The sequence below is a fragment of the Periplaneta americana genome, chromosome 3, assembly GCF_040183065.1.
Source record: "Periplaneta americana isolate PAMFEO1 chromosome 3, P.americana_PAMFEO1_priV1, whole genome shotgun sequence".
Classification (NCBI taxonomy): domain Eukaryota; kingdom Metazoa; phylum Arthropoda; class Insecta; order Blattodea; family Blattidae; genus Periplaneta; species Periplaneta americana.
Genome location: NC_091119.1, coordinates 134,084,723 through 134,099,121, shown reverse-complemented (window position 1 = coordinate 134,099,121; position 14,399 = coordinate 134,084,723). Strand labels below are relative to the sequence as shown.

General features: G+C 38.3%; 1 protein-coding gene across 1 annotated transcript; it reads left to right on the top strand.

Annotated features, from left to right (window-relative positions):
* The first annotated feature begins 7,542 nt into the window (after window positions 1–7,542).
* On the top strand, window positions 7,543–12,936 carry LOC138696554 (helix-loop-helix protein delilah-like). The gene has a single exon (XM_069821655.1). It carries the CDS (start codon window positions 9,746–9,748, stop codon window positions 11,018–11,020), a length of 1,275 nt encoding a protein of 424 aa, XP_069677756.1. The 5' UTR covers window positions 7,543–9,745; the 3' UTR covers window positions 11,021–12,936.
* The last annotated feature ends 1,463 nt before the right edge of the window (window positions 12,937–14,399 follow it).

Here is a 14,399-nt window from a genome sequence, read left to right as displayed (position 1 = left end):
ATATAAAAATAGTAGTATAGCTGGTATCATACCAAATACAAAAGATCACCTGAAATTGAGAGTAATCGAGTCTTTTAAGTAGACTTTTGTTTTACATTACAATAAAAAATGAACACGAGATAAAGATACTAAACAAAATAAAATCTGGAAGTTAGAATTTATAAAATAGTTATGTTACCGGTTGTTCTGTATGGTTTTTGGACTCACTTTGAAAGAGGTACAGAGATTAAGGGTGTTTGAGAATAAAGTTCTTAAGAAAATACAGTATTTGGTACTAAGAGGGATGAAGTTACAGGAGAATGGATAAAGTTTACACAACGCAGAACTGCACGCATTGTATTCTTCACCTGACATTATTAGGAACATTAAATCCAGACGTTTGAGATGGGCAGGGCATGTAGCAGGTATGGGCGAATCCAGAAATGCATATAGAGTGTTAGTTGGGAGATCTGAGGGAACTAGACCTTTGGGGAGGCCGAGACGTAGATGGGAGGATAATATTAAATGGATTTGAGGGAGATGGGATATGATGATAGAGAGTGGATTAATCTTGCAGAGGATAGGGACCGATGGCGGGCTTATGTGAGGGCGGCAATGAACCTTCGGGTTCCTTAAAAGCCATTTGTAAGTAAGTAATTAAACGTAATAAATATTATACACTTCATCCATCCATCCATCCATCCACCCACCCATTCATTCATTCATTCATTCATTCATTCATTCATCCATTATTCGCTTCATGGTTCAGACTAAGGACTGTTTCTCACCTCACCACTCTTCGTTAGTCTATGTGTATCTCTCTCCATGAAACTAGTCGACATTTACAGTACATACTTTCTGAGACATTTTAACACCGATAAATTTTCACAAACACTTTATAGGTCTATACCTCTTCAATGTGGTATAATCTCACTTTGGGCTACACGGAATAGGCCTATTTCTTGTAAAATTCACTCACAAACGGGACTTGAAATTATTTTGCCTTCTACGAATGCGGTCATTGATTTATTTTTGATTCCCCGATGTATCTTATACTTTATGCGAGTACTTCGTTTTGGTTATAACATTAATGAAAAAATCTAACATTTTTTGCGTAACGTAAATTTCAATAAGTCTCCGCTAGGTGTTGCACATGCCAATGCGCATGCATGCTGCCATCTGTAGTGTGTTGCGTAATCTAGCAATTAAAAAGTGATTAAGGGACGAGCGTTATCTAATAAATAACTACATTCACTATCGTCTATGAGCTATGTTACATATTATTTCGTCCACACCTGTGGAGTAACGTTTAGTGCGTCTTGCCGCGAAACCAATTGGCCCGGGTTCGATTCCCGGTGGAGGAAAGTTACCTGGTTGAGGACTTTTCCGAGATTTTCCCTCAACCCAATATGAGTAAATGCTGGGTAACTATCGGTGCTGGACCCCTGACTCATTTCACCGGCATTATCACCTTCATCTCATTCAGACGCCAAATAACCTAAGATGTTGATAAACCGTCGTGAAATAACCTACTAAAAACCTATTATTTCAGTTACCATAAACTAATATTACCTACACCAGCAAAAAAAAAAACGTCTATGAGATTATGCAATGTGCACTGAAATGTAATAAACATTTTTCATATAGGTCTACAAAAGTTTGTGTATTGGACACAAATTTAGATAGGCCTAGATAAAATAAAATTATATATTGTATCACTTCTGAAGTTCAGACCTCTCTTCGGACAGTTGATTAAACAACAACAATCACTTATATGTTATTTACAAAGGAAATTGATCATATCCTTAGCAACTAAAAAGTTAAATACAGGTTCCTCCATACATGACGCTTCTCTCACAAGGAAAACTGAGACACATTACGTGTCACGCACAGTTACCGCGAAATAGGACCCCGCGTGCCGTTTATAAAATAGCAATTTTACTTTCTACAACATGTTTATAGAGGAAAATGTTTATAAATAACATATAAATGAATAGAAGTACATCATGAATAGGCCTACTACCTTTAGTGTCCTCAAACAATTAGAAAAAATACAATAGCTTGCGCTACGTTACTCACGAATGAGTAATTCTTTAGTAGCTTATATCAGGCTGAAGTGAACAGCAACTTCCGACAACCCCCGACAAAAGTCTTTGAACTTTGGCTCGTAAAACAGACGTACTGTGAGTGGCAACTTTTCTGCATGTACCGTGGAGTCTTATACGGGGAACTCTGTATGATATTAAACAACATTAATAATAATAATAATAATAGTAATAATAATAATACCGGTAATAATAATAATAATAATAATAATAATAATAATAATAATATCCCTAATGATAAAACTGGCAATAAAATAAAAAACAACAAAACAATGATAAATCGAAGACCTATTCACGTAATCATCCGGATCCTGTGCATTTCCTATCACAATTTTAAATCCAATTTGCCTAGGGCCTACAGCAATACATTGGAATTTGGAATTTAACTGAGGGGGGCACGGGTGGCCCAGCACTGTGACCTATTGAGATCTATTGCGCTAACCCTCGATATGGAATGAGTTGCGTGCCACAGATCCCCTACGAGCACCGCCCTAACCACATGATTCCCTTAACGACCGGTCCCTACAGCCGACAGAATCCATATACCATTCCTGCTTCGGCAAATTCCCCAAGGCCCCCTCCTTCGGTCCGAGGTGAAACTCCTCCCCCGAGTAGGTCCGCCTCGGGTGCCATTGCAGAAGCCATCCAACATCGCTTAACTACTTTCCACGGAGGCCGGTCGAGAGAGTCAGCACCTTCGGGAGGACGCCTGTAGAGTGATTTGAAAAACCAGAAACGGGATGATGAGGAAAAGATGAAGGGGGAGGAAAGGAAGTGGCGAAGATGAGCGGGATGAGAGGGGTTCCAATCGCCTGATTATGTTATCATCCATAGGAGTTAGGGAAAATCCCCGAAAAAAAACCTCACCCAGGCAACTCGTCCTGACGGGAAATCGAACCCGGGACCACTGGGTTCGGAGTTAGACTCGCCACAACGGTGGACTACAGCAATACATAATTTTACCGCAAATATAAACCTTGAGAAACATTATAAGTATGAATGGTCCTACCTGTAAATTTAAAATGACAAGCTAGTAGGATTTCTTTCATAGAGACTACTATGAAGACCCAGTGACGGAAAGGATTTTTAATATCACTATAGGAACAAAACACGCCCGTTATTGAATATGTCCCCTTAAAAGGTTAAGAAAACAACGCATTTATGATGTGTCGCTTATCTAAATGTGCGAATTCCTGCGCACGGGTGAATTGGTACGAGCACTTCAAGAGGTCTTCCGACGCAGGAGTATAATTCACAATGTCCATCGCGTCCCGGAGTTCAAAGGGGCACCTCTATTCTCGACCTATCTGTCTATCGGGTACATGCACCGCCTCGGTCGCCAGATTATCAAGATCGGTCGTGCAGAACCGTGACCGAAGAAGTCTTCCGACGTCACAGGGCGACCACGATTCCCTTGTGCTAAATGGCATAACCACCGCAGAACACAATAACGTCTCGTACAATAACACCAGCGCCGATTAAAAAAATAGCGTTCTCGAGACGTGGAAGCCAAGTCCAGACTTACTCTTCAAAGTAACCCTTTTGTGTTTCTGGTTATCACAAAGCCCCGCGTTGTAACCCGACAATTTTTATATACCTCTTCTCTTTCCTCACTCTTTCTCTCGGAAACAAAGAATAATAAAAAAGTGTAAAGTTTGTGTTACACGCCCCTAAGTGTTTTTACTAAGGTCGTGAGCTTTGCCAAAGAGCCATTCAGAGTTGAAGGATAAGAATTATAATGTTCTAGAGAGTCTTTAGGCCGTCGTGGTTACTCGCAGCTCTTGACCCCTCCCTCAAGCACTTCCTGTATCCAACACGTTCTGCCGTCTTCTTGTGTAGGTACCTCTTTAAAGGGATTGCTTTCTTGTGATGGGTATGAGCAGCATAAATTACGTTTAATATTTCTCATTCCCATACGCGTTGCAATGCGATTTCACTATAAAATATTACACACACATATCCACCCATACATACGGTTTGAGTTCCCTCTTTTTGTTATTATTATAGCCTATGCATATTAGTGTGAAATTCTCTTCATTATCATAATAACGTTAATAGAGAAAATTCACAAACGATTAGAGGAAACACGGAAATTTTACTTGAAACAAATATAGCGATAGGTTTGGAAGTAAATCCCGAAAAGATAAAGTATATGATTATATCTCATGACAAGAATATTGTACGAAATGGAAATATAATAATTGGAAATTTATTCTTCGAAAAGTTGGAAAAATTCATATATCCTGGAGCAACAGTAACAAATATAAATAACACTCGGGAGGAAATTAAACACAAAATGAATATGGGAAATGCCTGTTAGTATTGGGTTGAGAAGCTTTTGTCATTTAGTCTGCTGTCAAAAAATCTGAAAGAATTTTAAAACAATTATATTACCGATTGTTCTGAATGGTAGTGGAATTTGGACTCTCACTTTGAGAGAGGAACAGAGATTAAGGATGTTTGAGAATAAAGTGCTTAGGAAAATAATTGGGGCTAAGAGGGATGAAGTTACAGGAGAATGGAGAAAGTTACACACCGCAGAACTGCACGCATTGTATTCTTCACCTGATATAATTATTAGGAACATTAAATCCAGATGGTTGAGATGGGCGAACCCAAAAATGCATATAGAGTATTAGTTGGGAGGCCGGAGGGAAAAAGACCTTTGAGGTGGCCGAGACGTAGATGGGAGGACAATATTAATATGGATTTGAGGGAGGTGGGATATGATGATAGAGACTGGATTAATCTTCCACAGAATAGGGACCGATGGCGGACTTATGTGAGGGCGGCAGTGAACTTCGGGGTTCATTAAAAGTCGTGAGTAAAAGAAATAAGTTATTTAATGCGGTAATGAAACTTCAATTCCGACTATTATTTTATAATTATAACTTCGTGACATTTAGTATGCGCTCCAGTTGTCACACAAATTCCTGACATAGTACTACCTTTTATATAGAGATATGTGTTTCAGAATCCAATACACAAACTCGGAAGTGCAGTTGTGGATGCCAAAGCAAATATTTTTGTCAGACAACATTGGGTCGGCAACTCGTTATTACGATAAGCGATGATTGAAAAACATTACCGTAGATTTTTATTAAGTTTTAAATTATAACAATTGTTCAAAGTGTTCTATATTTACTTCTAAAGCTCAAAACTCTGTAGGCTACCATAGATTGTCTCACTTTTTTCCAACAGCCCTGGAATATCACAGTTTTTGTTCTATTGTCATGATTTTGTGATGGACATCCTCTTCTCCGTTTACTGCTGTGCCGTAAACCAAGTGACACATTGTTCTAAATTTATGCATTTAAGGTTTTATGCTTTAAAAGTTTTTAATACTTTTAACAGTAACATAAATAGCCTATTACATTCAACGTGTAATCATAAAGTACGTCTGTGAAAGAAATGGTTAATTCAGTTTTTATTTTTGTATTTATTAAAAGCAGTGAAATCAAGTATTTATTTCACTGAAAGTGACGATGTGGTATAAACTACGTACCTATTTTATTTCACAATTTTCAATATATTCGGTAAAGATTTCTTTTACATACTACAAACTACTAGTTGAAGACTTTCTTTCCGTTAAGATAATATAAAAATATTTTCAAAGAGAAATGGAGATAGAGGAATAAGAATAATTGAATTTCTAAAAAAAAAAAAAAAAAAAAAAAAAAAAAACAACCACAGTACATAATTATCTATCGTGTACATATGGAGCTTAATGCATATATATGCCTATAGTACGCCTTCACTATTAAAATTGTGATTTCAATGCATGTGTACGACACTAACCTAAGATTCAGATATTGAGTGAAACCCCAATTTTTAAACTTATTACTCTGACACAGTGAACTGCAAAGCATATTTTAAGGGTTCAGAACCACAGTGGGCCAAGCGCCATTTAATAAAACGGTAGAAAACAAGGGTTAAAATGAAGTTATTACCATAATTAAATGGAAACATATACTTACTTACTTACTTACTTACTTACTTACTTACTTACTGGCTTTTAAGGAACCCGGAGGTTCATTGCCGCCCTCACATAAGCCCGCCATTGGTCCCTATCCTGAGCAAGATTAACCCATTCTCTATCATCATATCCCACCTCTCTCAAATTTATTTTAATATTACCTTCCCATCTATGTCTCGGCCTCCCGAAAGTTCTTTTTCCCTCTGGCCTCCCAACTAACACTCTATATGCATTTCTGGATTCGCCCATAAGTGCTACATGTCCTGCCCATCTCAAACGTCTGGATTTAATGTTCCTAATTATGTCAGGTGAAGAATACAATGCGTGCAGTTCTGTGTTGTATAACTTTCTCCATTCTCCTGTAACTTCATCCCTCTTAGCCCCAAATATTTTCCTAAGCACCTTATTCTCAAACACCCTTAACCAATGTTCCTCTCTCAAAGTGAGAGTCAAAGTTTAACAACCATAAAGAACAACCGGTAATATAACTGTTTTATAAATTCTAACTTTCAGATTTTTTGACAGCAGACTACCCATAGATGATAAAAGCTTCTCAGCCGAATAATAACAGGCATTTCCTATATTTATTCTGTTTTTAATTTCCTCCTGAGTATCATTTATATTTGTTACTGTTGCTCCAAGATATTTGAACTTCTCCACCTCTTCAAAAGATAAATTTCTTATTTTTATATTTCCATTTCGTACAATATTCTCGTCACGAGACATAATCATATACTTTGTTTTTTCGGGATTTACTTCCAAACCTATCTCTATTTTCTCCTAACATATTCACGCATAGACAAGCAGCTGATGTAACCCGTTCAATTCCAAACCCTCTCTGTTATCCTGAACTTTCCTAATGGCATACTCTAGAGCAAAGTTAAAAAGTAAAGGTGATAGTGCATCTCCTTGCTTTAGCCCACAGTGAATTGGAAACGCATCTGACAGAAACTGACCTATACGAACTCTGCTGTATGTTTCACTGAGACACATTTTAATTAATGGAACTAGTTTCTTGGGAATACCAAATTATGGAAACATATAGCAAGTAATATAAAGTATACACATTAAAACTAAATGATATGTCAATCTTCATTAAGATATGGTATTCACTTAACTTTAACCATTGCTTTCTCCGTTTTTAATAAATGGCGCTTGGTCCACTATGACTCTGAGCCCTTAATTTTATATTGATATAATAGCTTGATTTACTTTCTGCAAGTGTATGTGTTAACCATTACATATGTTCATATCAATAACAATTTTTCCAGATTATGCAATTTCCTCCGGCCTCTTTCTACGGGAAAGTTTCCGCGGAAGACTAGGGGATCAACTCAAAACGTTCGCAGCAGTCAGGACATTCAAATCAAGTTTACTCGTCTGTGACTCCGGTCTCAGCCGCGGCGTGGCAGCACCGTGCGGCTAGCATTCCAGCTCCAGATCTCTTACCACGGGACAGTAACTCAGCATCCTATGGCTGGCGAAGCTGGCTCCTACGATTTCTTGTCAGTCACCGCTGGTCCACTGACCAAGAGAGGTGCGTTTATCCGCTCTGCCTCTATCAAGAAAGTTCTTATCGTAATATACAAGATTCGCGGACTTCCGGGAACAGTGCGACACAACATATGTACAGCATCGTTTCACCAGATAAGTTCTTGCTCTTATTTTTATAATTTTTAGCTGCATATTTTTATTCGAGAGTGAAACTTTAATTCCTATACGATGAACATACTTTCTATTAAATATTTACGAGACGGCGAGTGGTGACATAATCAAATTTGTGACACACGAAGTGCAGATAAGTATGCAAGTACAAAGCAAAACCTCTCAGAAGCGATAATAATAATTTTGTTAAACAGTCTGGTATGTGGAGACTTCAACGATCGTATATAATACTAACTTGCAAAAACATAGTGAAAACAGTTCCGTTGCGTAACAAATTGAACAGTGAAAATGTGAAATTATTTTAGTTTTATATGGTGACATAATTAGAAAATTAACGTACAAAACCATGGCTACGTATTTTGTGAATTTTACACAGTGTATGAGTGCCGCAAAACATTTTTGAAAAATATAATAATTTGCGAAGAATTAGAAACTACACTTTCATTTCTATAAATTTCAAAGTGAAAAAATTCTATAATCTAGCATAAGAAGTCAGAACGCCAATGTGTACTAATGCAAAAACTTTATAACAGCGAGACAAAATCAAACAACGGTTCAATATTTTCTATTTTATTGCTATTTTCAAAGTTAAAATTAGTGATTTCAATACTTGTATAGCACACTAACTTCCCCGCAGATGAAGGCGATGAAGAAGTGATAATACCTTAACATACTAAACACGCTATTTATATTTAATTTACACATATACAGTGAATATAATGCTCTTACTAAATCGTTATTACTCTTTAATGAAGTGCACGACAATCATAAATATGAGATAATGTTTTTTCACATTAAATAAATAAGTGAATAAAAGTACACATTCGTGTTTTCAGTTAAGGATTACGATATAAAGGCAATTTATGACAGCGAACTAAATCAGTTAAGTGCGTATTGAGGTGCATTAATTAGCGTGGAGTGCGCGTGATAGTATTTTTTTTCTGCCTCGTAAAAGAACAGCGGGCGGGGAGCTTCACGCCTCGGTGGTCACCTGTAATGTTCCAGTACCACCGCACGCGCTCGACTAAGAAATTGTCAATGAACGTGAGGAAGGGGACACCTTCCTAACAGCCTCCCTCTCGCGGGACCCGACCGTTCCGTCACGCTGCCGGTTAACCAGTATCTTCATGACAAATACGAAAACCACACACATACACAAAAAAAAACTAAATTTATATTCACTGAAATGAGGAAGAAATGAAGACGTGGAGGTCATCACTCTTTATTGCCTCTTAGACTTAGTGGTTACCAGCCAGCATCTAGGAGACGCTAGCATTAAAATCTCAAGAAGAAAATGGGAAAAATTACCTTTTTAATAGCCGTAAACGTTTTTCTGTGAAGGGCTACAGTTTTCGGTCTGTGACCCTTGATAGTATTCATCATCTGTTTGTGCCGTTAGGGGGCAGGGACGGACAGCCAGCTGACCGCCAAGGTTAACCCCGAGAGAGTCTCTAGTCTGTACGCGGACCGACCGACGCCTCAGGGCCACTTTTCGTCGAGGGTCAGTAACTCAAGACTTACAGAAAAAAAATTATACGCACCAGCATTCCATTTGTACAAGTAAACAAGTGCAGTTCTGAAGGAGAATTAAAAATAATATATATTTTCTTCTTTAGCTGAAAATGTTGTTGTGCTTCGATAGTCTTGTACGATGTGAGGGTCAATTCATGGTAATAATTTAAGCCTTAATATTACAACTGGAAAATAAACACACAGAAAGAAACTCTAATGTCTGGCACTACACATAACTTCCCTTTGAAATCTTGTTTCGTTTATATTTAGACAAGTTCATGTTCAGGGAGACATATCCAGCATTTAAAAGCTAACCTCCCGCAAGAGGTCAATGTGATGGGCAATGACAAAGAGTGTAACATATTTTATAACTCAGAATATCATTCGTTTCCACGAACCCCAAGTAATCTTGTCAGAAAAGCGGCTTTGATGAAAGTACATGTATGTATAGGATAGCTGCAACGACAATTATATTCAACGTCTCAAATGCAGTAAGTTTCTACTCAAAATGAGTTCTTTAGTGCATAGTGTTGTGAGTGACGTCATCAGCTCTCACCAGCGTCTACAACAGCAACAGCAGCAATTAACGCCGACGCCGACATCGTGCGCACCGCCGTTACTTAGCAACGAGCACCTAGACTCCAACAACAACGCGGACGCCAAGCAGAAGACTACAAGCGGCGACAAGGGCCCCATCAAGGCGGGTAGCAGCGGGGAGAAATACTCTCTGAGACCGCGGTCCTTGCAAAGGCGTTCGGAGTCGGAGGACTCAGACTCGCTGGGAGCATCCTCGGGCAGGGGAACGTCACGGCGGGGCAGCTCGGGAGGCGCCGGCGGTAGGACCAAGCAGAAGCCGCCGCCTCTCAGCAAGTACCGGCGCAAGACGGCGAACGCCAGGGAGCGAGACCGCATGCGGGAGATCAACGCCGCGTTCGAGACGCTGCGTCGCGCCGTGCCCCACATCTCGGCGTCCGCGCACCAGAACCAACCGGAGGGCGGCGAGAAGCTCACCAAGATCACGACGCTGAGACTCGCCATGAAGTACATCGCGGCGCTGAGCCAGGCGCTGCAGCAGCCGGAGCAGGAGACGCCGAGCTGCAGCGCCAGCAGCCTGCAGCTCATGTCCGACGGAGAGTCGCTCACCCTCAGCGAGCACTGCCTCACGCCGCCCGACCTGCGGCAGCAGAGCCTCACGCCGCCGGACTTCTCTCGCCAGTCCCTCACTCCTGTGGGCCTCAGTCGGCTCTCGTCCCCGGACCCCAGGGTTACGCCGCCGCTTGATAAGCGCCATATACAAACTACCAGTGACATCAACCGCCATTGTCTCAGTCCCGGTGACCTGAATCGCCACTGTATCAGTTCTAGTGACCTGAACCGTCACTGTATTAGTTCCAGTGTTTTCAACCGTCACTGCCTCAGTTCCTCGCGCACAGTCGCCTCCCAAAAGAGTGTACTGCCTCCTGTTCAAAACCTCCTGTCGCCGGAGATGGGCATCAGCCCGCACTGCCTGACAACGCCGCCCTCCAGCGCGCCGACGGTGGACCTAGCACGACACTGCCTCCTGACCGCCGGTCTGGAACAACCGGCCGCTCCGGAGCCGTCGCAATTGTGCCTCACATCACCCGTGATGACTCGGACTTGTCTTCCGCCCCCAGACCTCAGCCAGCACTGCCTCACGCCGGCAGACTTCGAGGAACACGCGGTGGAAGAACATTCCTCCCTATTAGTGTTCGACGACGATTCGTTGGACTCGCCTGACCTGGACCATCTGCTCATCTCATGACGTCTAAACTCTGTCTGATAGCCAGAAGTAAGTGTGAGGCGGTGTCAAAGTTTCTAAGTTTGTGATTGTGACGAGAATCCAAGTACAACTCAGAGTCGCTTTCCTACATACCTCAATACATTTCATCTTCAACTCTGAGAGTCGTATTGCTTTTACTAATGGCATATTTAGTAAGTTATTCAAAATAACTCATAAAGTGCAGGAGGTGACGGAATGGACTAGTCTTCCCGTTATCATAATTTCTTTCATCTTGTTTCATTGCTAAATAAGTTAACACAGGGTTTCTTGAATTGTATGACGCGAAACTCAATCCGGGTCTGAGACGTCATGGAATACGAGTCGCCAAAATCACAAAATTACTTAAAATTTGTTATCAGTCATAATTTCGAAATTATCTGAAAATATGCTACATTGTTTGGAAATTATTTTGAGGCACATATATTATTCTACGTAACATTACCACTTTAATTTGCTGATTAAGTATGAGGAATCCTGAGTTAACACATCTGTGCAGGACTTCACAAATGCTTTTATTAGTAGTTTCTTCCAAAATACTAACCACTTTGTTTTAAACTCGATTATTATATATTTCAAAGACTTACTTTGGAACACGACGTACACGTACACATTGAACTCAACGCAATATTAAGTCAAAGGAACATTTTTATTTAAAAACTTTCATTTACATTACAACTGCACTGTTAGAGAAATATAGGGACAAAGTTAAAATGAATAATTAAAACCGTGTTTTTTTTTCGAAAAATCAAAATTCGTATTTAATTTCGTTAAATATCATGTACGGTGCAGCGTGAGAAAATACTGATGAATTCTGTAACATAAAAACGTATTCGAACATTGAGAAGTATGCAACTAAAATGTTTGAGCATTGTTTGTCTTAGCAAAAAAGGCCAAGAAAGTATGTCTATATTAGTACAAAGTTAAGTCGACATATTATCTTCTACACTAAGATCTAAATATTTAGGTAGTTTCGAAACGAAAGATTAAGTAGTATATCTTGTTTCTTTCTATATCTAAAGTCAAGGAATGTCAAGCAATAATTTTTATTCTCGATAGAAACATCTAATACAAAACGCACCGCTTGACGTTATTGATAATGTTCTTATGAAATGAAAACGCTGATAAATGATCATTTACATATATCTGAGAAACGTTAACGTTTTGTCGAGCACGCGATACTTAGCATTTGCATAGTCCTGCATTAGCGAAATGTAAAAATTAACAAATATCTATTTATATAAATAAAATTCAAATTATGATGAAAATGGCTCGTTGAAAAAGATATGTAGATGAGCGAAGGAAATTATTTATTTCAGCGATAACATGTGAAAAAAATTACAATCAGCAATATTTTTGTTATTGTAATAGGCCTATTCAGATACTTTATGCATATCTGCCTATGCGTAATGTATACTTCTGGTGAAATTTATTAACTATGTATTTTTTTTAATGTTAGCTATTAAAACGCAGAAAAATTACGAAAAATATATACATCGTACGTATAAGAGAAGATTCATATCAATTGTGCCAAATAATTTTATGCTAATTTTCGGAAATTTTTATATACCAGTGCCTGTTTATATATGATGAATATATATGTTACAAGACTGTATAGGCCTGGAGATATTTAACGGGCGAAGAATAGAAATATCAAAATGTCTGATTTTCATCATTCCATGTAACACATATCAAGGGGAATCCAAGCATATTACGAATTTTTAGCACAGTATGTAACATCCGGTTAGTAAGACTAGACTACCGGTATTTCTCGAATGGTAAATTCTTGAAGAAATCGAAGGTAAATAAAGAGTGCAATATTATAATCACTGCATTATGATTCATTAAAATAAGATCCCAAACCTTTTTGACGATTCTCTTCATTACAGAACCTTGGAAAGCATCTCACAGCTCCTGAAAAAGAAAGAAAAATAAATTATTGTTCACAATAAAATACATTTACCTACCAACACCTTTTCAATTAAAAATATTCTGCCCTTATTACGTTTTGTTTCTATCTCAATATGTTTGGCATTCCAAGAAAGTCAAGCAGAGTTGAGATAGTATAGAATTACTCTTCATATTTATCGATTTGACTTACTTAACTCTTGACGATTATTCAGTATCGGTGGTGTTACTTCTAGTACTATAATAGACTTACATTAAGAGTAATGACTAGACTACGGAACTTAATGCACTAAAAACCTGGAAATATGCACTCAACTATGCAGTAAAAACTGTTGAAATATGCGCTATAAATTTAAATATAAGCAGTAAAAATATATTTTGGAGGTTTAATAATACGATAAACATGAAAATAATTTAAAGCAATAATTGTTAGGAAGCCATGCTTCACAGAAGACGATTTTCCCATAAGGAGGAAAACATTTGTCCTCAGAAACCCAATTTTTCAATTAATCTTTTATGCTACTTTTTTGTTTCGGCATGTCGGAAGTTAAACTTGCAAACAGAGCGATCATGTACTAGTTCTTCGCTTTGTTGTGCAGTAAAATTTGTTCAAATGAAAACTTATACTTTACGATAATTCATTGTTTAAATATATTCAGTTTTGTTTCTATGAAATCAGAGTAAAAGGTGGTAAAAGTCTGAATTACATCTAGGCGATGCGTATTTTCGCCCCGACTTCTGAAAAATTACACCTACACGGCTAGTATATACAAAGAGCAGCAGCTAACCTCATGGGAAACGATCCAACTTATGTACTAGGGATAAATATCCATTGTCGTCAAGCCCTCAAGAGTAAATAAATAATTTTATTTCTGATATAGTTTTAATATTTCTTGGAAATTATTATTATTTTTATCAGAGAGGAATTTTGAAATTAGATAATAAATCGGGAAAAACAAGGAAAGATGTAAATATATGATTTTAAATATGTATAGTATAAATACATGTGCAATTAAAATGCATTTATGGAAAATAAAATTGGCTTCATTCGAACGTAAAAACCATGACCGGCAAAGATTCAACTTTACTTTTACAATATGATAAACCGATAAAAACTTCCAATTGCATGAAGTTCCGCGGCCTGGTAATTAGGTAATATTTACTGAAGGAGACTAAATTTAACTAAAATCACCAATAAAAACAGTTGTACCCAGGAAAATATCGTACCTCCGGAAATATGACACAGCCCATTACTTGTTTTGTAGACCGTTTAGATAGAAACTACAGTAAATAACAACATTAATGACATACTAAATTCGTCACAATACCTTAAAACTATTTCAGAATGATATAATTGGAATCCTACTAAAGACAGCCTACATTTATTTTTTCCATGTTATCTAATTGTTGAAATAGAAGGGTTCAGAACCATAGTGGGCCAAGCGCCATTTACCAA